The following is a 27648-nucleotide window of genomic DNA, read 5'->3' as shown; positions in this document are numbered from 1 at the left end:
CTGGTGCGTGTTAAGATTTGCATATTTGTGTTCCCTTGGGAGATCAATGTTCTGTCTTGGGGGGGGGGGGGGGGGGTGTCAGGCTGGGGACCCACCCTCGACGAATTAGCAGAATTCACCGCGGTTCTCCAGCCACGACCTCATGTGATCGATGGTCAGGTTAATTTCTTGGAATATAAATGGGCTGGGAACCCCTGTAAAGCGGAAAAAAGTTCTGACACACTTGAAACGCCTTCATGCGGATATCGCCTGTATACAGGAGACACACCTTTCTGCATCTGAAAGCTTAAAGCTTCAAAGAGATTGGGTGGGCACTTGTGTGTCGGCGCCGGCGCAACACCGTAAGGGTGGAGTTGCTATCCTAATCAACAAAAATGTCAATATGCAGATAACTCAAACGGTACCTGACTTGGAGGGGAGATATTTAATTGTAGTGGGCACTTTGAACAATAGACCGGTTACTATCTGTACGATTTACGGACCGAATACTTATAACCAGGACTTTTTTCAGCACCTCTGTAACCTACTGTTAACCCACACTCAGGGCACGTTGTATGTCACAGGAGACTTCAACTGTGTTCATGATGCCTCCTTGGACAGAAGTGTGCCCTTGTCACAGCCCCCGGGGAAACAGTTGAAGGGCGTGGCTTTCCTATGTCAGCACCTCCAGCTTTTAGATGTCTGGAGAACCCTGCACCCCACGGAAAGGGACTACACCCACATTTCACGCTCTCACCACACACTCTCCCGTATTGATTATATCCTTATGTCCAACTCCGACTTTTTTAATGTAGCACAGGCGAGTATTGAGGCCCTAGCAATATCTGACCACTCTCCGATCTCGATATCGACTCACTCACAAATCCCACATTCCACTAGGATATGGCGATTTCCATCTTTTCTTAAGGATGATGCCCAATTTGGGAAGTTTTTGAAGGACAGGTGGAAAGACTATGCTGCAAATAACCGGCAACACGCCCAGACTCCCCACCTGTATTGGGAAACCGCAAAAGTGGTACTCAGAGGAGATATCATATCATATGTCTCTACTCGGAAAAAACAGATCAACAAATCTATTCTGGAGTTGGAACCCAAACTCGTCCAAGCCAAACAGACACTCATACAGCACAACACCCCTGATCATTGGAAGTCTTTCTACAGTATCTTAGGGCGATTAAACACCTTATTAGATAACAGAGCGCAGGCTTATTTATGGAGGGGCCAACAACACCTTTTCCAATATGGCAATAAACCCAGCCGGTTGATGGCCAATCTTACTAAAGCTCAGCGATCTCGGTCGTTTATTACAAATCTGCGCAAGCCCAATGGCGAGCTGACGACCAAGGAAACGGAGATTTGTGAAATTTTTAGGCAATTTTTCAGCACCCTGTACGCGCCAGAGACTGGAGACGAGGGGGATGTGGGGGAGGACTTTTTTCGGGATGTGGCGATACCCACCCTTACGGCCTCCCAACGGGCGTTCCTGAATGGCCCGCTCCAAACCTACGAAATTGCGCAGACTATTTCTGCAGCCCAGGCTGGAAAATCCCCAGGGCCGGACGGGTATTCATACGACTTTTATAAAATCATGTCCTCTTACATCTGCGACCCCTTGACAAGTTATTTTAGGGAGGGCCTTAGATCCGGTAGTTTTCCAACTCATTTTAACACGGCGCACATTATAGTGCTTCCCAAACCGGGCAAGGACCACACGTGCCCCTCCTCTTTTAGACCCATCTCATTATTAAATTGCGATCTCAAGATTCTCGCGAAAGTTCTGGCTGAGAGGTTAAAACTCGTGCTCTCTACCTTGGTTTCCCACACCCAAACGGGCTTTGTCAGGGGCCGGAAGCCCAATGGGACTATTGTAAAACTTCTTACAGCTATGACGATCTGCCAACACCAAGACATACCGGCCCTCATCGTGGGCTTCGACGCAGAAAAAGCTTTTGACCGGGTGGGGTGGACGTACCTTTTCTCGGTCTTACAAAGATTTGGGATCAGAGGTGATTTTTTACAGTATCTATCTTTATTATACACAAACCCCATCTCAACTGTTTTTGTAAATAATAGCTTGTCTGCGGGGGTGCCCATTCGCCGAGGGGTTCGACAGGGATGCCCCCTTTCGCCGCTACTGTACATTCTGGCCTTGGACCCACTACTACGAAAAATCGAAGGCTGTCCACAGATAAAGGGTTTTGGGGGCCCGAAGTACATTTTTAAAATAGCAGCCTTCGCTGACGATATGTTGGTATTTTTGACGCAGCCCCGACGCTCCCTTCCGGTAGTACTGGATGTGTTACGGCACTATGGCCGTTTTGCGGGCCTCAAGATAAACTACGCTAAATCTGAGGCTCTTGACGTCACTGGGACTTTACGTCCCACTTGGGGTGGGGATTTTCCCCTGCGATGGGCTGATGACTTCCTAACATATTTAGGCTTAAAATTCCCCTGTCGGGTGGTGGATTTCTACCAGGCAAATGTACGGGCCCTTCTGATGACCACCTTGCATACTCTGAAAAGGTGGACTCCCCTTCCCTTGTCCCTTCGAGGGCGTATACATCTTTTAAGATGATCCTCGTACCAAAATGGCTGTACCTTCTACAAATGGCTCCTCTTTGGCTGTTAAAACAGGACCACAGAAAACTCCAGCAAGCTTTGCGCTCCTTTTTATGGCGGGGCAAACGGGCCAGGATTCCTTTACAAACGCTCATGAACCCCATAGCTAAAGGAGGTCTGGGCTGTCCAAATTTGCTATACTATAACTTAGCTTGTTGTCTGAGACACATTCGAGACTGGCTCATGGCGACGTCTACGGTTTCCCCTTATGATTATTTACTGGAATGGTATGGCGTACTCTCCTTAAACCCCCTGGTACAATTGCCTTTCTCGATGGTGCCCCACCACCTAAAAAGGCAAATACTGGTGCATACTTGTAGAATGGCATGGCAATTCTTTTGCACTATCGGCCCTATACCCAGCCCTGTTACTCCACTCCTGGCGATCATGGGGCATGCTCTTTTTCCCCCGGGACAGCTAGGTGGGCCTTTTCAACGCTGGCATGGGGGGGGTCTCACCCACATCCTGGATGTATGGGATCGGACAACTGGGACGGTGTTACCGTTTTCAACTCTCCAACAGCGATACTCTATACCAGCTGAGGACCTTTACGCATACCTCCAGCTAACTCATTTCATTCACAAAGAAAAACGATCCTTTGAGGTTACACCGGCAGGTCATACGTTTCTAGAGGTAATCACGACGGGGAGGAGGAGACAGCTTTCGGTTTCTACCCTTTATAGGACCCTGCTGGGGTATTCATCTATCCAACCGCTACAACAATTATACAACCGATGGCAGGGGTGGCCCCTTTTCTCCCTAACGTTTCTGGAGTTTGTAACGTGTTTTGAAGATATACGAGATATTTCTGACAATATATTGTTACAAGAAATACAGTACAGATTTCTTTGGATGAGCCATATCACACCCTATAGGGCTTACCAGATGAAGCTCACGTCCACTCCCCAGTGTCTGAAATGCGGGGTAGATGTTGGTACTTACCACCATTGTTTTTGGGACTGTGCAAGGGTTGCAACATTTTGGAAACAAGTGCGGCAAAAATGTTCTGCGATTTTGAGACAACCATTACCCCCTGACCCAAATTTCTGGTTGTTCGGGATGGATGACTCCGTAGTTCCTCCCTTGCCAGCATCTGCACGTTTCTTTGCTTTGCGGGCAGGTGTGATAGGTAAACAGGTTATTCTAACGCACTGGGTTGGGACGGATGGGCCATATTTTGACCATTGGTTCCAGAAAATGGTGCGTCTTTGCTCCCTGGAACACGCTATTACTAGCCCGGCCACTCCAAAGAAGTCTGTACACACCTCGCAGTTATGGGCTGCTTTTGTAGAGCATCTGTCTCCAAGGGTGAAGACTTACCCGGATCCATGGTGAATTGGGACCCCGACACGCTCATAAGGACCCCAGGGAACACACCAAACCACAGGAACAAACACCGAGGCTCCAGAAGACAAAAGGCTTCACCACCAGCTACACCAAGGGTACCCTCACTCTTCCGATTGAACTGGCAGAGGATGAGAAACCGGGACTTTAGGGGTGGGAGGGGGAGGTTGGGGGGGGGGGGCTCTTTTTGGATGGAGAATTTTTGATAGTTCGAACAGTGTATCTCCTTTACTCCTCCTGAGAGGAATGTTGTTCTCTGTTTATGGTTTCTTGTAGTCTTGTTGTGTTTTCAAAAACTGATAATAAAAATATTTTCAAAAAAAAAAACAAAAACTGACACAGTGTAATATAAGATACTAAACCCCTGACATGATCATGTTTCGACATACAAATCTGCATGAGGGATGAAAATATAAATTTTCTTCTCTTGTGCCTATGATCATTAAAAAATATATAAAGTATGAGAACCTTATATAAAATGAATAATAAACACTAATAAAATACATAAAGAATGGAAATACATACAATAATCAGCCAAGAAATAGTAATAGCTTTGCAGCCCACAAGTCTACCCCCCCCCCCCCAACTCACACAGGGCATTAAGGAACTCAAAAAGCAAAGGGATTACAGTGGGCTTTGGTAGAATTAGACCTGTGATCCGGAGACACACGCTGTATCAAGTGACGCAAGTACAAAACGCCTTCTCTGTATTAGGTAATGAAGAAGCTCTTGTGAAAGAGATTGAAGTGTTATCCGAAAAGAAAGAATAAACCCAATGCATACAGAAATTCCAAAATACAATCAGTAACCAAAGGAAAAAGCTCATCGTGCTGGGTGACTGTCAGAGGCACTAATCTGAGAACTCTTAGCGAGGGAAACACTACAGTTAAAAGCCTCCCAGGATCATCAGCCAGCAGAAATGCTATTCAAATAGTCAAAGTGATCAAAGAAGAAAGCAAAGACTCTAAAGTTGATCCTATCATACATCTGGGAACCAACGACCTTGCTAGAAACAGCATCCAAGCGGTACAGAGAGATTTCCAGTCTCTAGTGAATCAGATTAGTCACATGGCGACAACCATTGCCTTTTCAGAAGTGTTACTTGTTCATGGAAAGGGAAAGGAGAGGCTAAGCCATATTAATAACTTCAATGTATGGCTAAAATCCTGGTGTAAGGAACAAAGTTTTGGATTTATTGGGGGCTGGGGCCGTGTATGGAACAGTAAAAAGCTCTTTGTCAAAGATGGCTTACATCTGTCTGTGGCAGGAAAAAAGGATCCTAAGACATAAGAACATAAGAACTGGGTCAGACCAAGGGTCCATCAAGCCCAGCATCCTGTTTCCAACAGTGGCCAATCCAGGCCATAAGAACCTGGCAAGTACCCAAAAACTAAGTCTATCCCATGTTACCGTTGCTAGTAATAGCAGTGGCTAATTTCTAACTCAACTTAATTAATAGTAGATAATGGACTTCTCCTCCAAGAACTTATCCAATCCTTTTTTGTTATGGCCAACGGCCGCGGCAAACCGCAACCGGGGCCAGTCACTCACCGGCGCGGTGGGCCCAACCGCCGACGTTGAGGCTGGCGTCGGTGGGCTTTTCCTGCGGCAGCGGCTGCTGCCTTCAACATGGCCGCGGCGTCCTCTCCGCGTGGCTAGCCCCGCCCCCTGAAGTTCCCTAGGTCCCCGCGCACGGCAGTAGCCTGGATTTAAAAGAGCCTCTACAGGAAATAGGTTGGGGTCCTTCCTGTAGGCTCCATCGTCAGGGAACTATTTAAGGCAAGATCTGTGCCTTCAGACCTTGCCTTGGCTTCTTGGCTCTCGTGGTTTGTTCCTGAGTTCTGTTCCTGTGTTTGATCCTCCGTGCCTGATTCCTGGACTGGCTGCTGTTCATCCCTGGTATCTGATTTTGGACTGGTTGCTGACTTCCTCTGGCTCTTGATCCCTGGACTGGCTGTGGAATATTCTTTGGTTCCTGACCCCTGGACCGGCTGTGGAGATTCCTCTGGCTCTTGACCCCTGGACCAGCTTGCGGAGTATTCTTTGGCTCTTGACCCCTGGACTGGCTGTGGAGTTTCCCTTGGCATTGATCCCTGGACTGTGCATGACGATCCTTCGACCTGCTGGAGGCGCCAGCTTCTGAGCACACGACCTGCAGAGGCGCCAGCTTCTGAGCACACGACCTGCTGGAGGCGCCTGCATCCAGATTACCCTCTTCCACTTCTTGTGACCCTCGGAATTGGCCTCGCCTTCCGACGATAGGACGTTCTCATTCATCGCCGGACCAAAGGTCCACCTCCCAAGTCATAACAGTAAGCCAAGGCCATGGACCCGGCAGAGGCCTCAGCACTAAGAGCAATTCCTGGCCTAGCTCAGAAGATAATGGAGCAACAGAGTATGTTGGAATCCACAGCAGCCTCCATGGAGCGACTTAATGCTCGGCTGGATGCCATAGTTGCTACGCACACTGGCACTCCAACCGCAAACCCTCCGCCAGCACCGGTTCCACCAGCTGCCTCAGGCTACATTCAACCAGTTCTTCCGTTACCAGCTCCACCCCGATACACCGGGGATCCTCGCTTATGTCTGGGATTTCTAGACCAGTGCAGTATGCATTTCCATCTGCAAGCACCACTATTCCCGGATGATATAACCAAGACCACCTACATCCTTTCTCTACTAGAAGGAAAAGCGCTGGCCTGGGCTTCTCCGCTGTGGCAGCGCTCAGATCCGGTATTACAAGACTTTCCACGATTTCTGGAATTGTTTCGGACAATCTTTGAGGAACCCGGGAAACAAGCAGCTGCCGGCTCTGACCTCCTTCACCTCCGTCAAGGAGGGCGATCCCTCTCGGATTATAATATTGAGTTCCGAACTCTCGCTACAGAACTTCATTGGGAGGAACGCGTCCTGAGAACCATATACCTGGAGGGACTATCGGCCAGAATTAAGGATGAGCTGGCCGCTCGGGAACTTCCGTCCTCTTTAAATTCCCTCATTGAATTAGCAAACAGAATTGATCGACGGTTACAAGAAAGAGCTCATGAGGGCTTAGGATCCAGGACACGTCCGGCAATTTCCCATGTTCCATCTTCTACCTCCACGACCCCTCGAGAATCCTCTACCAACGAAGGGACGACAGAGGAACCCATGCAATTAGGCCGAGGTCCTTTATCACCTGAAGAACGTCAGGGATGCCAAAAGGCAGGCCTTTGTTTATACTGTGGAGGTTCCAGCCATCGCATAGCCGTCTGCCCTATCCGTCCGGGAAACTACAAAGCCTAGGGTCCATGGGGGGAGTCTCCCTAGGTCTTACATCCCCTGCTCCCCCACTCACCTTACCCGTTACTCTCCATATTAAAGGACAGGAATTTTCAACCTTGGCGTTAGTTGACTCCGGGGCAGGAGGAGACTTCATATTACAAGAAATTGTGGATAAATTCCAGATTCCTACTCGTCCCTGCCCTAAGCCCTTGATCATCTCTTCTATTCACGGCGAACCCTTACCTGGGAGAATAACTCACCACACGGAACCTCTGGATTGCCGAATTGCACCTGACCACACGGAACAAATCACCTTTTACGTCCTCAGCAGAGCCATTCACCCGGTGGTCCTTGGCATTCCCTGGTTGCAACGCCACAATCCACAATTTGATTGGACTTCTTTGCGACTTACGCACTGGGGACCAGAATGCCGTGAGACTTGCTTGAAAGTTATGAATCCTGCTTCTGGTTTCATCTGCATCTCAGTCCTGAAGGATTTACCTTGTCAGTACAAACAATTTGCGGATGTGTTCTCCAAGAAGGCCGCAGACACATTACCCCCGCATCGAGATTTTGACTGCACCATTAAGCTGATTCCAGGATCCATCCCACTACAAGGGCGAGTCTACCCTTTATCTGCCACAGAGACTCGGGCGATGTCCGAGTACATCCAAGACAATCTATCGAAAGGGTTTATTCGAAGATCCACCTCTCCAGCGGGGGCTGGATTTTTTTGTCGGGAAAAAAGATGGGACTTTACCGCGGACTCAACGCTATCACCATTAAAGACAGATACCCTCTGCCCCTTATTGCAGAATTGTTTGATCGCCTGCAAGGAGCCCGAGTATTCTCCAAGCTAGACCTGCGAGGAGCCTATAACTTGGTCCGGATTCGGGAGCGGGACGAGTGGAAGACCGCTTTTAACACCAGACATTATGAATACCTTGTTATGCCATTCGGGTTAACTAACGCTCCTGCTGTTTTCCAACACTTTGTTAATGAAATCTTTAGAGACTTGTTATATATCTGTGTGGTGGTTTATCTTGACGATAATCTCCGCTCGCTAATGTCTATCAATGGCACATTCAAGATGGCGTTCGATGACGCACATACTCCTATTCGGATTATCTACATGTCGTTCCCCGAGTAAAAATATTCAAGATGGCGCCCGATGACGTATACACCCTTATTTGGATCTTCTGCAATTCAAGATGGTGTCCAGATGACGTAGATACCCTTTTATGGACACATGCACAATTTTGGCAGGCCTTTAAAGCTTTAAAATGTTAGCGTCTTCATTACAACACCGCTGCTAATAGATGACTCACGGCAAGGCGACAGACTGATTTCCAGCATCGCAGAAGTCAGTGCTTATGTGGGTCAGGTAAACTTTTGGTATGTGTTTTTTACATCGGGATCGTTTTGTCATTTGTTGTGTACTGCTGTCTGTTCGCAGAGCCACTTTGAGATGCTACATTCACAGCCAGATAAGAGTGATTCTTTACATGTAAGTGCCTCCTCACAGAGTCGCCGTTTTTAGAAAGTATTAAGTGGGTCTTCTAGATATGCACTTTTCATTATAATGTATTTATATTATCCACAGCTATTGGGCCGGCAATTTTCATATCCGACTCCCTGAAGAAGGAGGTTCTCTCCGAAACACTGAGTGTCGGTACAGTGTCGGATTTCCTCACTCAGCCGCATAATAATTGTGCTCTCGACAGTGAAAATTGGACTAGAGAGCTTTACAACATAAGTGCATATCTGTTCAGCTTCAGCCACGGAAGCCCTGGTTCAGCAGAACCAGGGGTCACGATTTGAAGCTCCAGGGAGGAAGATTCAGAACCAATGTCAGGAAGTATTTCTTCACGGAGAGGGTGGTAGATGCCTGGAATGCCCTTCCGGAGGAAGTAGTGAAGACCAGAACTGTGAAGGACTTCAAAGGGGCGTGGGATAAACACTGTGGATCCATAAAGTCAAGAGGCCTTCAATGAAGAGAGGGTGGCTCGCCAGAATGACGGCTACTGCCTGGACACAGTTACCGGCAAATCAGGTCCGGGCCCAGCTGGGGGGAGTGAGCCGGGCACCCCGATGTCACCCCCAGCACTGATGGATGCTGGAAGTGGAGCTCCCCCACGTGTCAGCGGCCTCAACCAGAGGGTATGGTCCCCTCAGGACCTCGCTACCCTCTGGGAGGCAGGCTCGGTGACCAGCAGGCAAGCCTCTGCGGTCCGAGCCCTAATCTGTCTTCTTTCTTCTCTTAAACTTCCTTTTTATTTATTTTTTTACACTATCTACCACCTAAATCTAGGTCTCAGCACAGACTGTAGGTCTGGCACCCTCTCCACCTGCTAGGAGACAGAAGAATACTGCCGGGCTGTAGGTGGCACCAGCCTAGATATAGGCGGAGTTTTTGTTTGTAAACTTCTGTCTCCATCTGCTAGAGGGGGGGCCAAACCCAGGAGTCTGGACTGATCCAGGTACGTACAGGGAAGGATCAATGTGTGGAGAGAGATGAAGAAATGGCAGAAATATTAAACGAATACTTCAGCTCAGTGTTCACTAAAGAGGACCCTGGAGAAGGACCGTTGCTAGTTAACAAGAAACTGGAGGGGAGTGGAGTAGATGTAACTCCATTTACAAAAGAGAATGTATGGGAAGAGCTATGAAAACTAAAAGTGGACAAAGCCATGGGGCCTGATGAGGTTCATCCCAGGATACTGAGGGCGCTCAGAGATGTGCTGGCGGGTCCGCTGTGTGACCTGTTCAATAGATCCTTATAAATGGGAGTGGTGCTGAGTGATTGGAGAAGAGCGGTGGTGGTCCCGCTTCACAAGAGTGGGAGCAGAGAGGAGGCTGGAAACTACAGGCCAGTTAGCCTCACCTCAGTGGTGGGAAAAGAAATGGAGTCGCCGCTGAAGGAAAGAATTGTGAACTATCTACAGTCAGAAGAATTGCTAGACCAGAGGCAGCATGGATTCACCAAGGGAAGGTCCTGTCAGACAAATCTGATTGACTTTTTTGATTGGGTGACTAGGGAATTAGATCGAGGAAGAGCACTCAATGTTATCTGCTTGGATTTCAGCAAAGCTTTTGATACAGTCCCGCACAGGAGGCTTGTGAATAAAATGAGAAGCTTAGGAGTGAGTGCCGAGGTGGTGGCCTGGATTGCAAACTGGTTGACGGACAGAAGACAATGTGTGATGGTAAATGGAACTTACTCTGAAGAGAGCGCGGTGTTAAGCAGAGTGCTGCAAGGATCGGTGTTGGGACCGGTCGTGTTCAATATCTTTGTGAGCGACATTGCGGACAGGATAGAAGGTAAGGTTTGTCTTTTTGCAGATGATACTAAGATCTGCAACAGAGTGGACCCGCTGGAAGGAGTGGAGAGAATGAGAAGGAGTGGAGAGAATGAGATGGGATTTGAAGAAGCTGGAAGAGTGGTCGAAGATATGGCAGCTGAGATTCAATGCCAAGAAGTGCAGAGTCATGCATATGGGGTGTGGAAATCCAAAAGAACTGTATTTGATGGGGGGTGAGGGCTGATGTGCACAGAGCAGGAGAGAGACCTTGGGGTGACAGTGTCTAACGATCTAAAGTCGGCGAAACAAAGTGACAAGGCAATAGCTAAAGCCAGAAAAATGCTTGGCTGCATAGAGAGAGGAATATCTAGTAAGAGAAAGGAATGATGATCCCCTTGAACACAGCCTTGGTGAGGCCTCACCTGGAGTACTGTGCTCTTTTCTGGAGACCGTATCTCCAATGGGACAGAGACAGGATGGAGGTGGTCCAGAGAAGGCTTGTCTTCCTTCCCGGTTTTCTCCTCCCCCCCAGCCTCCAGCAGCTGATTGTCTGGCTCCTTCAGATTCCACTCCCACTGCGTTCTCCTCTATCCCAGGGTGCAGCCTCCTGTCCTGGCAGAGCAAGCCAACACTTCCTGATCTCCACACTCCTGCCCCCACTCAAACCCCCTTCCCTCCCTCACCCCCCCCTCCCCCATTTTCACTCCCACTCCCTCCCCTTCCCTCCCCAATCATTCCCCACCCTCTCCCAATCTCATCCCCTCCCGTCCCCTCTCAGACACTACACTATGTGACTCACTCCTTCCCCTGTGGCACGGCATATCTGTCAGAGCTCTCGACGTTCCTCCCATCCCAACTCCCTCCCCCCGATACTCCTTGTCCGCGCTGTTCTGGTCTCCATGGAGAGAGATGCACACCTTGTCGGTCAAGTTAACTGAGTTTTGCTCTACTCCATATATTACTCTATATGCGTGACGACTTATGTCTTGAATTATAAGCATTATGTCCATCACTGTACCCCAATAATAAATAATTAAATAATTAATTTTAAGTTTAAAAATATAAAAATGCTCCTTACATTCTGGAGTAGGTTTAACATCTTTTAACTGTCGCTGAAGTCTCTTCACATTATTATGTATTTTTGCAAGTTCTTGCTCAGTTTTGACTCCTGCAGAGATACATATGTGTTTATTTAGAAACAAGCCATTAAAGCCCGTAACAATGGGCTACATTAAAACATTTTTTTCGGTTTGGTTTTTGGAAACTGTACTCTTCTAGACTTCTTCTCCCTCACTCCCCCTTCCCCTCTCTCATTCATCTCGGACACTCATCCTCCTCCCCCCTCAGTCACTCACCCCCCCTTCCTCCACTCACCCCTCACCTCAATTGGTGATTTTCAATTAAAAATTAATCTTAAATTGTAAAAAGGAAGTCTTATCAAGCAATCTGCTCTCTCCTTCAGTTATTTTCTGTAATACACACTTATGGATGTTCATTCAAACTGCTCAGTTGGAGGATATGCCCATCATCCCCATCAGTGCATGCACTGGAACAACTGGAACATTCCTGTGCAGGTTACCATTAAACCTTTCCCTTCACCACTTTGTATACATACATTTTAAAAATGTAACTTACTGTAAAATCTTTATCATAAAAACACCCCTAGTCTCTTCTATAAGTCTATAAGATGTGCATAGTGATATTTCTTATAGAAGAGACATGTTTAACTGCCAAAACAAGGAACAGACTAATCAAAGTCAAAATGTGCACATGAAAGCATCTCTTGGCATATGATAGTGTTGCTGACTGCATGGATTAATTTATGGAGGAGGATTAATTTATGCAGCTTAACTGTGCACAGGGACTTTCTGCAGAAGACGGACAAGCCTCCCAATTTGCTCAAATTTCATGTTCCGTTCCTCTCCTCCTCTCCCCCCCCCCCCCCCCCCCCTCAACACTATTACTCAGTGGTCCAGCAGCCTGATGGGAAAGGACATGTTATATGTAGTGCAAGGATCTAAATTAGATAAATAATGATTTCTCATTACTTTCTGCCTTCCGATTGTCAGTCAGCTTATGCTCATGTTCTTCCAGCATGCTGTACTCTGTCCTGAAATCACTCTTCTTGCTGTACAGGTGGCCATTTTTGTCTTTTTCTAATATAGCAATTCTGTGGAGAAAAAGATCAATTGGATTTAGAACTTTTAATGATGAAACAATAGCATCCCTTTCTAAAAATATGGTGAAATTATTTCTCAATACTAGTCAAGGCCCTTCATACATTCTTCAAACAGTATAAAACGCTGACCATTATATACAATGCTCTCATTAACTATCTCTCATATGTCATTAATCTGTTCCTGAAACTTCATAGACCTGTGGGAAATTTAAGATCAGAAGGACAATGTCTGTTGGATATACCCAGCCACAAGATTATCCCCTTGTTGAATACAGAGAGCATATTCTCTCAAAAGCTGGAGCATTGCTCTGGAATCAACTGTCCAACTCCCTCCGAAAACAGGCATCCAACAAAACTTTCAAAACAGATTTGAAGACTCATTGAAATTAGCATTTAATTGAATCTGGATTACAGCTCTCAGCTCAAGTCGCAGGTCTGCAATTAAGCTGTTTTTGTTTTACTATGTATTGTTAGGTTTTTTTCTAATATTTTGTCTTAGATGTTGTATTCTTTTATTTTTATGTATGTATATTTTTGTAAGCTGCCCAGAACAAGGGAGGGAGGGAGAAAGACAGACAGTCAGATGCCAAGCCTGCACTGCACATAAGGCACTCTTACTTACAGAGTGGTTTTCATGTGTGTGTGTGTATATGGTACACATAAATTAACAGTTTTACAATGTGTAAGTCAGAATGAACTTGGACAAGCAAGATTTCCTCTTGTTTTTTTTGACCCATTTACCTCCTGTTCCTTTGTACTTCCATCTCAACCGGAACCAAGGCTAGAATTTAGTGCCATAAGATGAAAATACTACTTACCTAATAATTTCCTTTCTTCTAGAATAGCCAGCCCACACTAGTTGTTATGCACTCCAACCTGCAGATGGAGACGAAGATCACAGACTCTTTGATGTCACTCCTATATAGCCCTGCACAGACATAAGCCTGCCAGTATTTTCTTCAAAAGCCAACTGTGGACAGCTAAATCAACTCAAATTTTATCAAAAATTAGTGTGCAAAATCATGTTTTTTGTATTTTAAACAGAAGCACTGGACTTAGCATGAAACATACAACAGAGGAAAACAGTAAATAAAAACATAAGAAGCTGCCATACTGGGTCAGACTAAAGTTCCATCGAGTCTAGCATCTTGTTTCCAACAGTGGCCAGTCCAGGTTACAAATACATAGTAAGTACCCAAATATTAAATAGATCCTATGCTACTAATGTCAGTAATATGGCTATTCCCTATGTCAACTTGATTAACAGCAGTTTATAGCCTTCTCCTCCAGGAACTTATCCAAATCTTTTTTATGCCCAACTAAACTAACTGCCCTAAACACATCTTCCAGCAATGAATTCCAGAGCTTAATTGTGCGTTGAGTGAAAAAGAGTTTTCTCCAATTTGTTTTAATTGTGCTACTTGCTAACTTCATGGCGTGTCCCCCAGTCCTTGTATTATACAAAAGAGTAAATAACAGATTCATATTTACCCATTCAAGTTCTTTCATGATTTTATAGAACTTTATCCTAACTCCCCTCAGCTGTCTTTTTTTCCAAGTTTCTGGATCAGCAGAGAACCTGGTAAGTGGATTCCTTTTGCGGGATAGTCCTATTGCTTTTCAATATATTTATAAATGATCTGGAAAGAGATACGATGAGTAGGCAATCAAATTTGCAGATGACAAAATTATTCAGAGTAGTTAAATATGGATTGTGATAAATTGTAGGAGGACCTTGGAAAGACTGGGTGTCCAAATGGCAGATGAAATTTGATATGGACAGTTCAAGGTGATGCATATAGGGAAAAATAAACCATGCTATAGCTACACAATATTAGGTTCCATATCAGAAGTTACCACCCAGGAAAAAGATCTAGGTGTCATAGAGGATGATACATTGAAATTGTCAGCTCAGTATGCCGAGGCAGTCAAAAAAGCAAATTATGTTAGGAATTATTAGGGAGGGAATGGTGAATAAAACAGAAAATGTCATAATGCCTCTGTATCACTCCATGGTGAGACCGCGTACAATTCTAGTTTCCGCATCTCAAAAAAGATATAGTTGCAATGGAGAAGGTACAGAGAAGGGTGGCCAAAATGATAAAGGGGATGAAACAGCTCCCCTATGAGGAAAGGCTAAAGAGGTTAGGGCTGTTCAACTTGGAGAAGAAGCAGCTGAGGGGGGATATGATAAAGATCTTTAAAATCATGAGAGGCTAGAACAGGTAAATTTACTCTTTCGGATAATAGAAGGACTAGGGAGCACTCCATGAAGTTAGCAAGTAGCACATTTAAAACTAATTGGAGAAAATTATTTTTCAATCAACTCACAATTAAGCTCTGGAATTTGTTGCCAGAGGATGTGGTTAGTGCAGTTAGTGTAGCTGGGTTTAAAAAAAGGTTTGGTTAAGTTCATGGAGGAGAAGTCCATTAACTGCTATTAATCAAGTTGTCTTAGAGAATAGCCACTGCTATTATTGGCATCAGTAGCATGGGATCCACTTAGTGTTTAGGTACTTGCAGTCTAGAGTGGCCACTGTTGGAAACAGGATGCTGGGCTTGACGGACCCTTGGTCTGACCCAGTATGGCAATTTCTTATGTGCTTATGGATATGCTGCTCTAGAAGAAATACCTTGCCCTGAGCCGTATCATACTGGATGCCCAAATACTCCAGAATCTGGGTTGGCTATAGCCTGCTTTTGGTTAAATTCACCACCCATTCCAAATGCTGCAGAAGTTGAACTACCCTGCTAGACACCACACGACTATCTGCCTCCGACTTAACCCTGACTAACCAGCCGTCCAAGTACAGATGGACTAAGATGCCTTCCCTGCAAAGTGCTGTGGCCTCAACCACCATTACCTTGGAAAAGGTTCTGGGCACAGTGGTCAAGCTGAAAGGTAAGGTCTGAAACTGGTAACGGCAACATAACACCACAAAACGCAAGAAGTGCTGATGCTGCTTGCAAATCGGAATGTGTAATTAGGTCTCTGTGAGGTTGAGCGAATGAGAAACTCTCCCTTCTGCACTGCCACAGTCACCAACTTAAGGTCTCCATCCTGAGAAGGTAACCCGCAAATCTGATTGACTTCTTTCAGATCCAGAATAGGGCGAAAGAAGCCCTCCTTCTTGGGGACCATGAAGTAAATGGAGCAGTAGCCTATACTTTCCTGATCCCTTGGAACTGGAACAACCGCCTCTAAAATCAATCAACTGCTTTAATGTGGATTGCACTACTGCTCTTTTTTCTACAGACTTGCAAGATGAAACCATAAAAGTGTCTTTAAGAGGATGTGTAAGTTCCAGAGCATATCCGCCCTGCACCATCTCCAGAACCCATTGGTCGGACGTGATGTGAGTCTATGTCTGATAAAATTGAGACAGGCAGTTGCCTGTCTCCAGCACCGGAGAATGGACCCCCAAAACTTAATTGGGAGGAACAGGAAGCTCCAGAACTAGAGCTTTCATTCTTAACAGGCTTCTTTGCTCAAAAGGACTGTGACCTTCCAAATGATTGGGACCTTGGATTACCTGAGCCTCTGGATGAATGAAAATGCAGAGTCGTGAAACCATTCTCTCAGTTAAGAGGTTGGCCTCCCCGTTTCTCCTATCTGGCAACCATGGAAACTTGAATCTCTCCACCAATTCATCATTTTTTCCAACTCATCCCCAAACAATAGACAACCCTTGAAGGGCAATTTCGTGAGATTCAATTTTGAAATAGTGTCAGCAGACCTGTTCCTAGCCAAAAACACCAAAGCCATCCCACAAGCCACCATACTCACCAGATCATAACCAGCATCAGCCAGGAATAGCACCTAGCTCCAAATAAGAGCCATTGTCACCCAGTGCTTCCTGAGCCTTCTGGGCCAAACACAGACTGGCCCAAGCCACCATACAACAGCAAGTGGAGATTTGCAGATTCATGGCCACCGCTTCATAGGCCTGTTTCAGAATCGCTTCAGTCTTCCAATCCCAGGCATCCTTCAGGGTCACGCCACCTCTTCCACCGGAATGGTGGTCCTTTTCTTCACTGAACAGAGTAAGGCATCCATCTTCGGAAAACAGAACTGCTCCCTAGGTTTAAGATCCATAGGGTACATACCCGCTAAGGATCAACCCCCTTTAAAATTAGCCTCTGGTGCACTCCACTCCAAATCAGTTCCTGCCCGGCTTCATGAGAAGGAAAAAACATGATGTCTTTCACAGCTGAACTCCCCCTGCCAGAGGGTAGTCTCCACCAGAACCTCCCACAGGGGTAAACTCCCTAGGCGGGACCTCCCCCATGCCTCTATACATCTCTGGCACATGCTGAGACACCTTCTGATAATGATGACCCTCATATGGCAGGCTGTACAAATATGGAGCCTCTTCCCACTGTGACCTCCCAAGGCTATGCTTTACTGTTCAGTGCACTCAGCCTCTTTAAAATGGCACCTGCTTCGTGTCCCTCCTAGTGGTGAATTGTGCAAAGAGCCTGCCTGTAGCTTAAAATGGCATCTGCTGCATGTTTCCTCTCGTGGCTCCGCTGACACACTGCTCACTGGTTGTTCCTTTTTTTGCTCTGGGCAGATGCTGCTCGCAGTTATAAGTTACCAGGGTCTCTTCTTCCCATGCGTGTGGCAACTGCACACCACTTCCTCTTCCAGGGCATGGGGGAGGGAAGAAGAGACCATGCTGCTGGTGCCGCTGACTCCAGCTGTCCTGCCGCATTCTGCCCAGGCTATCAGCATTTCAAGTCCAGGTGGAAGAAGAGTTTGCTTCTCGCTGGAGTAAAGGGGAGCAGCTGGATCAGTGGGGGACTGGGAAGTGTGGCGGCACACTGGTGTGTCGCGACATACTGGTTGAGAACCGCTGGTTCAGAGAATAGCAACTAAAATGATACATGACCTGCAACACAAAGCCTATACAGAGGCTTAAGACATTCAAAATGTACTCAGGTGGAGGGAAAATGAGGATAAGGAGAAATTTAATCTTGCTGTTAAATTTCCTTTCCTTGAGTCCTGCTACACCAGTCCAGGACACTCCCACTGGCTGCAAATTAATTTCTCTTTTTTGCAGACGAAGGCCAAGAGGAGTATGGCCCTTTCCCATAAAACAGGGAAAACTGTACATTTCTTATCTTATTCTGTTACTTTCCTTGGCTCTCTGCCCCTGTTTGGGACTACAGATTTGAATTCCCTCTCTCACCTCGAACGGAGGTTTCCCTTTTTCCCTTTGAGTTCAGATTTTTTTTTTTTAAGTGTCATTGCTCTGATAGAAGGTTTCTGGCAACTGCCTAAGTCCACAATTCCATTCCTTATCCTCCTGCTAGACCAGTCCTTACAAGTAGGAGATACCCAAGCTAATACTGGACTGGGCAGGAGGAAGACAGAGATGCCTTAAATACTCCAATCTAAATGCAGCATCTGCCTTAGCTTGCACATCTAATCTGTAATATTTAAACAAAAGAATGCAGGGATGGCTAAGCAGCTACCTTGTAGATTTCTTCTGGGGCTACTGCAGAGGCCTCTCCCACAAGGATGCTTGGGCCCTCATGGAATGTTCACAGAGCAGCATGGCTGATTGTCGACTCTTCAGTATGCATACCAATGAGATCATTTCTTTAACCCATCTGACCAGAGTAGCTTTGGAAGCTGCTTCCCCTTTCGAAGAGCCACTGTTTAACATGATCAACTTGTCTGTTTTCTGAAAGGAGTTTGTCAATTTCAGATATCTAAGGAGCATGTCATAAATGTCTAAGAGGTGGAGACTACTATCCTTACTGCAGTATTCATTAGTGGTGAATGCTGGAAGACATACAGACTGATTTAAGTGGAAAGGTGACATTACCTTAGGCTAAAAGGACAAAACCAGTCAGAAGATTACACAGTCAGGCGAAAAGATTAGATAGGGGTCTCTGCAGGTCAGAGCCTGCAATTCTGAGATGTCTAATGGAACAGATAGCCACAAGAAAAGTTATAAGAACATAAGAAATTGCCATGCTGGGTCAGACCAAGGGTCCATGAAGCCCAGCATCCTGTTTCCAAGAAAGGTCAAACCAGGCCCAAGAACCTGGCAATTACCCAAACACTAAGAAGTTCCCATACTACTGATGCAATTAATAGCAATGGCTATTCCCTAAGTAAACTTGATTAATAACAGTTAATGGACTTCTCCGAGAACTTATACAAACCTTTTTTGAACCCAGCTACACTAAATGCACTAACCACATCCTCTGGCAACAAATTCCAGAGCTTTATTGTGTATTGAGTGAAAAAGAATTTTCTCTGATTAATCTTAAGTGTGCTATTTGTTAACTTCACGGAATGCCCCCTAGTCCTTCTATTATTCGAAAGTGTAAATAACCAATTCACATCTACTTGTTCAAGACCTCTCATGATCTTAAAGACCTCTATCATATCCCCCCCTCAGCCATCTCTTCTCCAAGCTGAACAGCCCTAACCTCATCAGCCTTTCCTCATAGGGAAGCTGTTCCATCCCCTTTATCATTTTGGTTGCCCTTCTCTGTACCTTCTCTATCGCAACTATATCTTTTTTGAGATGCGGCAACCAGAATTGTTCACAGAATTCAAGGTGCAGTCTCACCATGGAGCGATATAGAGGCATTATGACATTTTCCGATTTATTAACCATTCCCTTCCTAATAATTCCTAACATTCTTTTTTGACAGCTGCAGCACACTGAGCCAACGATTTTAAAGTATTATTCACTATGATGCCTAGATCTTTTTCCTGGGTGGTAGCTCCTAATATAGAACCTAACCATGTAACTACAGCAAGGGTTATTTTTCCCTATATGCAACACCTTGCACTTGACCACATCTTTAACAAAAGATCTTTTAGTGTCACTTGCTTAACTGGTATAAAGGGTGGGACTAATAGAGCATTACTGACCAAACTGAGGTCCCACTGAGGGATCACGGGTCTGGGACAAGGGTGGGGGGGGGGGGGGGGGGGTGAATACGCTTCAAGCCTTGTAAGAAGCACATCATGTCTGAATGGATGGCTACTGAGAAACCCTTAACTGAACCTCTGTAGCAGGATATAGCCGCAACCTGTACTTTCATAGAGTTAAATGCTAGTCCTTTAGCCAAGCATCTCTAAAGAAAGTCCATAATATTCAGGATTTCTGCCCTCCAGGGGGAGAATAAGATCATCACAAACATTCTCAAAGAGATGCCATACCCAAATATATGCCAATAAGATAGAATTCTTACATGCCTTTTAACATGGTTGCTGGAACTAATGGAGAGAATCCCTTCCTGGGCAGGTGAGCCCTTTCAAGGGCCAGGCCTTAAGACAAAATGGATCTGAGTTTTCCATTGGTACTGGGCCCTGCAATAGCAATCCATGTTCCTTGAAGAGATGCAGAGAGACCCTGACAGTAGCCTTTCTGCCTCCCACTTGTTAGGTGATGTGCAGAGATAGACCATAAAGGCATCAGGAACAGGCATAGCCAGTTTGAAAGAGTATCCTCTCCGCATGATGTCTAAGACCCATTGGTCCACAGTAATATGGGTCCATGCCCTATAAAATCATTGGAAGTGCTCAGCCACCAGTACTACTTCAGCAGAAACCCACTGTATCTCACAGAGGCGGAGAGCTGCTTCCTGTCACTTCCAAAGGATTGCCCTTTGGCTTTCTGGCACCTTGAAAGTAGTAGATTTTACCCAGAGAACAGCCCCCCCCCACCTGGAGAGGGGACTGATTACTGGCCTAAATCTTCAAAATTCCTGGAGGCAGGGGTACTCTCTAGCACCTCATGAACCACAACTGGCTTTATCTTCTAGGAGTTTCTGGGGCTTGGATTCTTCTAAATTCTTAACTATATTTTCCGATTCATGTCCAAAAAGCAACTTACACATAAAAGGAAGTTTACAGAGGTGAGTCTTAAGATGCAGAATCTTTTGGAGATATAGGTCTATTATCTGATTTTAAGGGATGGATATATGTATATGTGGATGATATTTTGGGACTTCTGAATAATGTGCTTTAAATTAAAAAATGGTGGAAATTTAGTAGAGATATTATACTGTGATATTGTATTGTGGGTTTTAATTTACATATTGAGATATGAAAAAGTTATGTATAATTGAGTAAATATAGGTAAACCTTTTGGACATTGTTCCAGCTTATTATACTACAATAAACATGCAATATTTAATGTGAGTTAAAGCATTTGTTAAAGAGATTTGAGCTTTTTTTGATGAATAAATTGAATTAAATGATTAGATTTGTTTTGGGATTCCTTTTGTTTGAAGTTCAATTTAATTATAGTGAATCCATATGTTTATCTTCAGCTGTATTTTACCTTGATGTTTAGTTGCTCATTCCCATATCTTTGTTACTTCTAGGCAGAGTCCATGACTCTGTGCCTCCTTGATTGTTTATGTAAAACATTTGGTTGTCTGTCTAAACGAGGATGCTTTTTCCCTTGAGCAGTCAAGTAAAGGTTGTTAGAGTGTATCTGATCACTCTGAATTTTGGGAGACTGATTTGAAAACAGTTTTTCTTGGATTGATCAAGTTCCTAGAGTTCTCAATGAGCCTGTGTGCACTCCCCAACCTGTTGCAAAGAGTCATCCGTTTTCAATGTTATTTGGTGAGGGATGAAACACAACGGCACACCCTCTTGAAGAATGGGAGAGTTTAACCCACCAGCGCAGATCCTGTTTTATGTCTGTCGAAATCTGAACTTTTGTAGTTAACGGTTGAGTCAGCTGGTGCCATTGTGACCAAAGACCCCACTGGATATGTTTATGAAAGTAGGTTAGAGGAACTATGTGGCTCACTGCCGCCATTTGGCCTAGAGCAACCATAACATCTCTGGCTGTGGACTGATGGTGTGTTTAATAGTAACTTGAGAGTAGTCACTTGATCCAGAGAATCTATCCACAATCCAATGAACTCGATCCTCTGAGAGAGAATGAGAACTGAGTTTTTGAAATTTATTAGGAATATAGGGACTGCAGAAGTTGACTCATTGTTTGCAAGGAGGCTAGTACTCCTTCCTGGAAATATGCAGTCACCAGCCAGTCATCCAGATAAGGGAAGACTTGAACGCACTGTTGTCATAGATGTGCTATTATTACAGCTAGGCACGTCATGAAAATTCTTAGTGGTGGTGAGAGGCCAAAGAGGAGAAATTTTTACTGATAATGGGAAAATTTCACTTCAAAACATAGGGATAGATGGGAATATTTGGTATAAGCATCTTTGTGATTCAGAGCACACATCCTCTCCCCCTCTGGATGAAGGGGAGGATTGTGTGGAGGGAATTCATTTTGAATTTTTCCCAGTTTACATGCTTGTTCAGGCTTCTTAAATCCAGGATAGATCTCATATTTATTTATTTGTAATAGACATTTTTCTGCCACAAATACAATCTTTAAACCCACTTTCTGTGGCTTTTTTCTTTCCTGACATTGTGAGGAACAACTTACCTTTTTTTAGGAATGTAGCACTGAAAAGTGCTGTTTGGGGGGGGCTGCTGAGGCAGTGAGACAACTTTTTAGATAGAAAAATTAGTGCTGCGGCAGTCAAAAAAGCAAACAGAATGTTGGGAATTATTAGAAAAGGAATGATGAATAAAACGGAAAATGTCATAATGCCTCTGTATCGCTCCATGGTGAGACCGCACCTTGTATACTGTGTACAATTCTGGTCGCCGCATCTCAAAAAAGATATAATTGCGATGGAGAAGGTACAGAGAAGGGCTACCAAAATGATAAGGGGAATGGAACAACTCCCCTATGAGGAAAGACTAAAGAGGTTAGGACTTTTCAGCTTGGAGAAGAGACGACTGAGGGGGGATATGATAGAGGTGTTTAAAATCATGAGAGGTCTAGAACGGGTAGATGTGAATCGGTTATTTACTCTTTCGGATAGTAGAAAGACTAGGGGGCACTCCATGAAGTTAGCATGGGGCACATTTAAAACTAATCGGAGAAAGTTCTTTTTTACTCAACGCACAATTAAACTCTGGAATTTGTTGCCAGAGAATGTGGTTCGTGCAGTTAGTATAGCTGTGTTTAAAAAAGGATTGGATAAGTTCTTGGAGGAGAAGTCCATTACCTGCTATTAAGTTCACTAAGGGGCGGATTTTCAGAGCCCTGCTCGCGTAAATCCGCCCAAAACCGGGCGGATTTACGCGAGCAGGGCCCTGCGCGCCGGGAAGCCTATTTTACATAGGCCTCCCGGCGCGCGCAGAGCCCCGGGACTCGCGTAAGTCCCGGGGTTCTCAGAGGGGGGCGTGTCGGGGGCGTGTCGGGGGCGGGCCCGGTCGTCGCGGCGTTCCGGGGGCGTGTCCGCAGCGTTTTGGGGGCGGGTACGGGGGCGTGGCTACAGCCCGGGGGCGTGGCCGCGCCCTCCGTACCCGCCCCCAGGTCGCGGCCCGGCGCGCAGCAGGCCCGCTGGCGCGCGGGGATTTACGTCTCCCTCCGGGAGGCGTAAATCCCCCGACAAAGGTAACGGGGGGGTGTAGACAGGGCCGGGTGGGTGGGTTAGGTAGGGGGAAGGGAGGGTAAGGTGAGGGGAGGGCAAAGGAAAGTTCCCTCCGAGGCCGCTCCGATTTCGGAGCGGCCTTGGAGGGAACGGGGGGAGGCAGCGCGGCTCGGCGCGCGCAGGCTATACAAAAATCGATAGCCTTGCGCGCGCCGATCCGGGATTTTAGTGGATACGCGCGGCTCCGCGCGTATCTACTAAAATCCAGCGTACTTTTGCTTGAGTCTGATGCGCAAGCAAAAGTAGGCTGATCGCGCTTCTTTTAAAATCTACCCCTTAGAGAATAGCCACTGCCCTTAGCAATGGTTACATGGAATAGACTTAGTTTTTGGGTACTTGCCAGGTTCTTATGGCCTGGATTGGCCACTGTTGGAAACAGGATGCTGGGCTTGATGGACCCTTGGGCTGACCCAGTATGGCATTTTCTTATGTTCTTATGAGAGAGAAGTTTATATCAGTACTTGGAAAAAAGACTGAGGGGGCTCAAGAGGCAACACCCGAGCTGGAATTCCCCCACATGCTCAATACAGCAAAAGCTCTTCTAGTTTGGAGAGAGAAATCTGTCCTGTACCACCAGATGTCACCCATATGTCATGGCCAATTCAGCTCTGCTTATTGACAGAAAATAATTTAAACATATTTGAGAGACATAGGGCAGTGGAAGGAACCACACAGAGTATGGGTAAAAGATGTGGTGGTGGTGTGATCACACTTTCAAAAGTTTACTTTTGAAAGTGTGATCAGCGCACACAACACAGGTACAAATGTGCCTGTATACTTTGAACCTACATGGGAGCAGGTGCAAAGTATGCATGGAGATTTCAAAATGAAATCCCTGTACATATTTGCATTTCCCATCTATCTCCACCCCTTTTATTGTGCAGGCATCTGCATCCAGGATTTGTTTCTTACCCCCATAATAAACAATCACTCCTAATGAAGAGCAATTAAATAATGTTTTCATTTCACTAAGAAGAAATTTCAGGTCAGTGCTGCAAACTACAGTGTAGGACATAGGAGGTTAGATCTCCTGTCTTTCAGCCAAAAGCATGATAATGCATTCAGGCCTAAGGAGAGAGGAAAAATGACTCCTGCTCTCATGGCAGCCCATGAACACAGAGCACTGAGAGTGCACCTCTGAGTTCCCATAGACCCTCAGGCCAGTCAGAAATCCCCAGATGCACTCTGACATGCTGGATCAGGAGGGAGGTTCAGAGATGGAGGCTGAAAAAAAAAAAGACAACAAAATAAAAACAATTCAATAACCTCTTACCAAATAAGTATGCTTCGTTCATAACTACATTTAAGAGTTTCATAGAGCATGCTGGGGCAATGCTGTTTTAGGAACAGTAGAACATTTCATGATTAAAGTACCTCTCTACTGTCTTTATGACAACCACCTGTTTAAGAGTTAGAAAACACTGCCAGTTGTATATGTCTTAGAGCAACATGGGCTCTGCAACTTAAGTAACAGAAGAGAAAATAAATGTACTGCTATGTCTGCTCAACTTACTGATATTTAAATTTTTCTGCTTCCCGGATGAACTTTGCTTTCTTTGCTTGATCAGCTTTTATCTTCCAGTTATGGATGTGAAAATTAGAATCACTACCGGAAAGGCTAAAACAGCTGTCATTCTATATAAACCAGAAAAAAAAACCAAGCATTGTTAATAAAAGCATTATCAATAATGTGTGTTATTCATATAAGTACTAGCATACACACTACTGCAGAAGATGAATCCAAAAGATACAATGCCTTTTCCTTACAACCTACATTTGAGCACAATGACATTAAGGGACAGATGTGTTAAAAGAATTTTTCCCATTTTGTGTCTATGGGAAAAATTATTTAATACATCTGGTTAGAGTAAGTGGTAAAGAAAGAACCAAAATGGCATGTGACCAAAAGCAAGTCTGCATATCTGTAAACAGTGTTCTCTGTAGATAGCAAGATGAATCAGCCATAAAAATCTTACTGACCATGTGCAGGAGGACCCAGCATGCACACTGTCTCGTGAGCCCCTCAGTCTCTTCCAAAGCTTAAACTTTAGCAAGGAAGTCTACTAAGTAGGTTGGTGGGTATCAGCTAAGGCCAATTCAATCTGCCATCTATGGATAACCCCGTTTACAGCTAAGCAAGTTTGCTTTCTCCATCAACCACGAATCAGCCTTAACATGTGGGAACTCTCAAGCTGAAAGTTGCAATGCAGAGCAACTAATGAAACAGCCAACCCAGACCCTATCTGTGGAGAGTGTTCTACAGAGTGAACAGGCTGTGCAGAACTTCTTATCAAAAGTTAGTCTCGATAATAGGGGATTTAAAGGTATGAATTGAAAACCAAGTAACAGTTTTGCATATATCTTCAACGGAGGTGACCCTGAGATGAGTCACTGACGTCACTCTGGATCTCACTTGATGAGCTTTGATAGTCTGTAATCTATATGCCAGCCAGTGCATAACCCTGTGCTGTACAATCCACTAGCCAGTTACAGAGTTCTTTTGGCAACTGTCCTTACCAATTTATTGGGATTGAAAGATAATACCTAGAGAAGATGGATGGGTACACTGAGGCAGGGTTCTTTCCCCAGCCAATCAGGTTTTCAGGATCTCTCTAATGAATATGCACATATATAAATATTTCTCATGCATATTAGGAATATCCTGAAACCCCAAATGGCGTGGGTGGGGCAGAGGACCAGTTTGAGCATCCCTGATTGAGGGACTCAACACTTTTGCCAGATATGGGCCCATCACTAACCAATTGTCTAAATACAGTAACATGCAGACTCCCTAACAACAAAGTTGCACAGCTATGACTGCAAGACACTTCATGAACACTTTCCAGGTCACATAGGTGGTGCCAAATAGGAACTCAGAGAATGGATGCAACTGCAAACGTGGTGGGTTTCGACACACTCTGCAACAGTTGCGCCATAACTCTTGCTGACCAGCACCAGGTTTGACAGTCTGCATGGGTAAAACCATTGTCTGTCATAGCTCTGCCCTCCATGTTGAAGTTTTTAAGTGTCAAAACACTCCAATGAGAGCAAAGGAGCCCTAGCATCCCACACCAAAAAGGCTAACTGCAGCCTGGAGTGAGTGTTTCATGCAAATAAGATATACATGACTGGATGGCATTGGGTCTGCACACAATATATTATTTGATGCCACAGGCATCTTCTCCACCATAAAAGACAAAGGCACCTGTACTAAAGAAGCTACCTCTTGTTTTAGCATCAAGGAAGGGTCTGCTTCTGCAGGAGTCCATGTGAACTGTAGTTTCTTCAAACGCCAAGGGAGGCAGAGAGGGATCCCTTGTGCCACTTAGATGCTTTTCTCGGCACTATAGTCTTCTACACCTCACTCAACCCCTGACCTGTGGCACATCTGAAGACACCACAACAATGAGTGAAGGTGGTAAGCCTTTACTGCAGAGCTTCCCCCACTTTTAGCCCGTGAGAGCCCTATCTTAGCACCTGAAAATTCACACAACCCCATGCGACCAACAGAAATCAGGAGGATGATCCCTCTCCATCAATCACTCCACTCTTACCCTCCCCACACTCCAGCTGATCTCTCTCAACCTCTACCTTCCCTAGCTGATCTTCTCTAGCAACCTCTGTCCCTTTGGCTGATTTCCTCCTTTACCCTCTAGCTCCTCTCCCATTCTCCAGCTCTTTTTCGCATCCTCCCTCACCTCATCCCTTCTTCACTCATCCAACACTCTCACCTTCTCTCAACACTTCTCTCACACCCACCTCGGCTGATTCATTCTCGCCGCCCAGCTCCTCTTACACCCCCCTCTCTCTCACCCTCCACAGCCAAACCCTCTCCAGATGATCACTCCTCAAACCTCCCCCGCCAGCTGATCCTTCTTCTGAAACCCCCATCAATCGATCCAGCCAGCCTGTGAAACATCCCCCTTCTCCAAGCAACCCCTCGGCCAAGGTAAGCAGTAATATTTTAATTTGGGCACTAGGCCAGTGGTAAATGACAACTGGTGGGAATAGTGGGCAGGTTAATGACAGGTGCAACATTGTTTCTCTTAGGTAGGTTCAGTGGCAGGTGAGGAGAGAGGAATAGTTGCAATCTCCACCAGCCCATGAACACCTCCCCTCCATGGCTGGTCCTGTGATCTGGAAGTGGTAGCATTTAAAAAGTCAGAGGGCCTATAAGCCAGTGCAAGTTCACAGGCCCTATTTAGGCTCCAAACTTGCCTTGTGCAGGGTTTCCTGTTACCACAGGAACTCATGCACAGGCAGGGCCCACTGTGGGATGTGTAAACCCCTTCATTGCTCACAGGCTCCAAACTGACTTCCACTACTAATGCTGCTGCGAGCATCAGAAAAGTATAGCTGTTTGAAGAACTTGCAAATCCAGCTAAAAGGTTTTGTGACCCCATTTAGAGTCAGGATCCACAGTTTGGAAAAGTC

At 45.5% G+C, this 27648-nt stretch overlaps 1 protein-coding gene across 5 annotated transcripts in view; it reads right to left on the bottom strand.

Annotated features, from left to right (window-relative positions):
- Positions 1-27648, bottom strand: part of CCDC112 (coiled-coil domain containing 112) — a 79537-nt gene that overhangs the window by 38539 nt on the left and 13350 nt on the right. For 2 of the 5 annotated variants that reach the window (XM_029571348.1, XM_029571340.1), the window contains 3 exons: positions 24728-24849; positions 12578-12699; positions 11608-11697 (listed from right to left, as the gene is read on the bottom strand). In XM_029571348.1, the coding sequence (XP_029427208.1) occupies positions 11608-11697; positions 12578-12626 (139 nt within the window). In that variant the 5' untranslated portion in view covers positions 12627-12699; positions 24728-24849. Of the gene's footprint in view, positions 1-11607; positions 11698-12577; positions 12700-13526; positions 13585-18186; positions 18751-24349; positions 24439-24727; positions 24850-27648 lie in introns of those variants that run through there. The other 3 variants (XM_029571367.1, XM_029571356.1, XM_029571375.1) reach the window with 3 other exon arrangements.

This window comes from Rhinatrema bivittatum, chromosome 1 (assembly GCF_901001135.1).
Source record: "Rhinatrema bivittatum chromosome 1, aRhiBiv1.1, whole genome shotgun sequence".
NCBI lineage: Eukaryota > Metazoa > Chordata > Amphibia > Gymnophiona > Rhinatrematidae > Rhinatrema > Rhinatrema bivittatum.
This window is presented reverse-complemented; position numbering and strand designations above follow the sequence as displayed.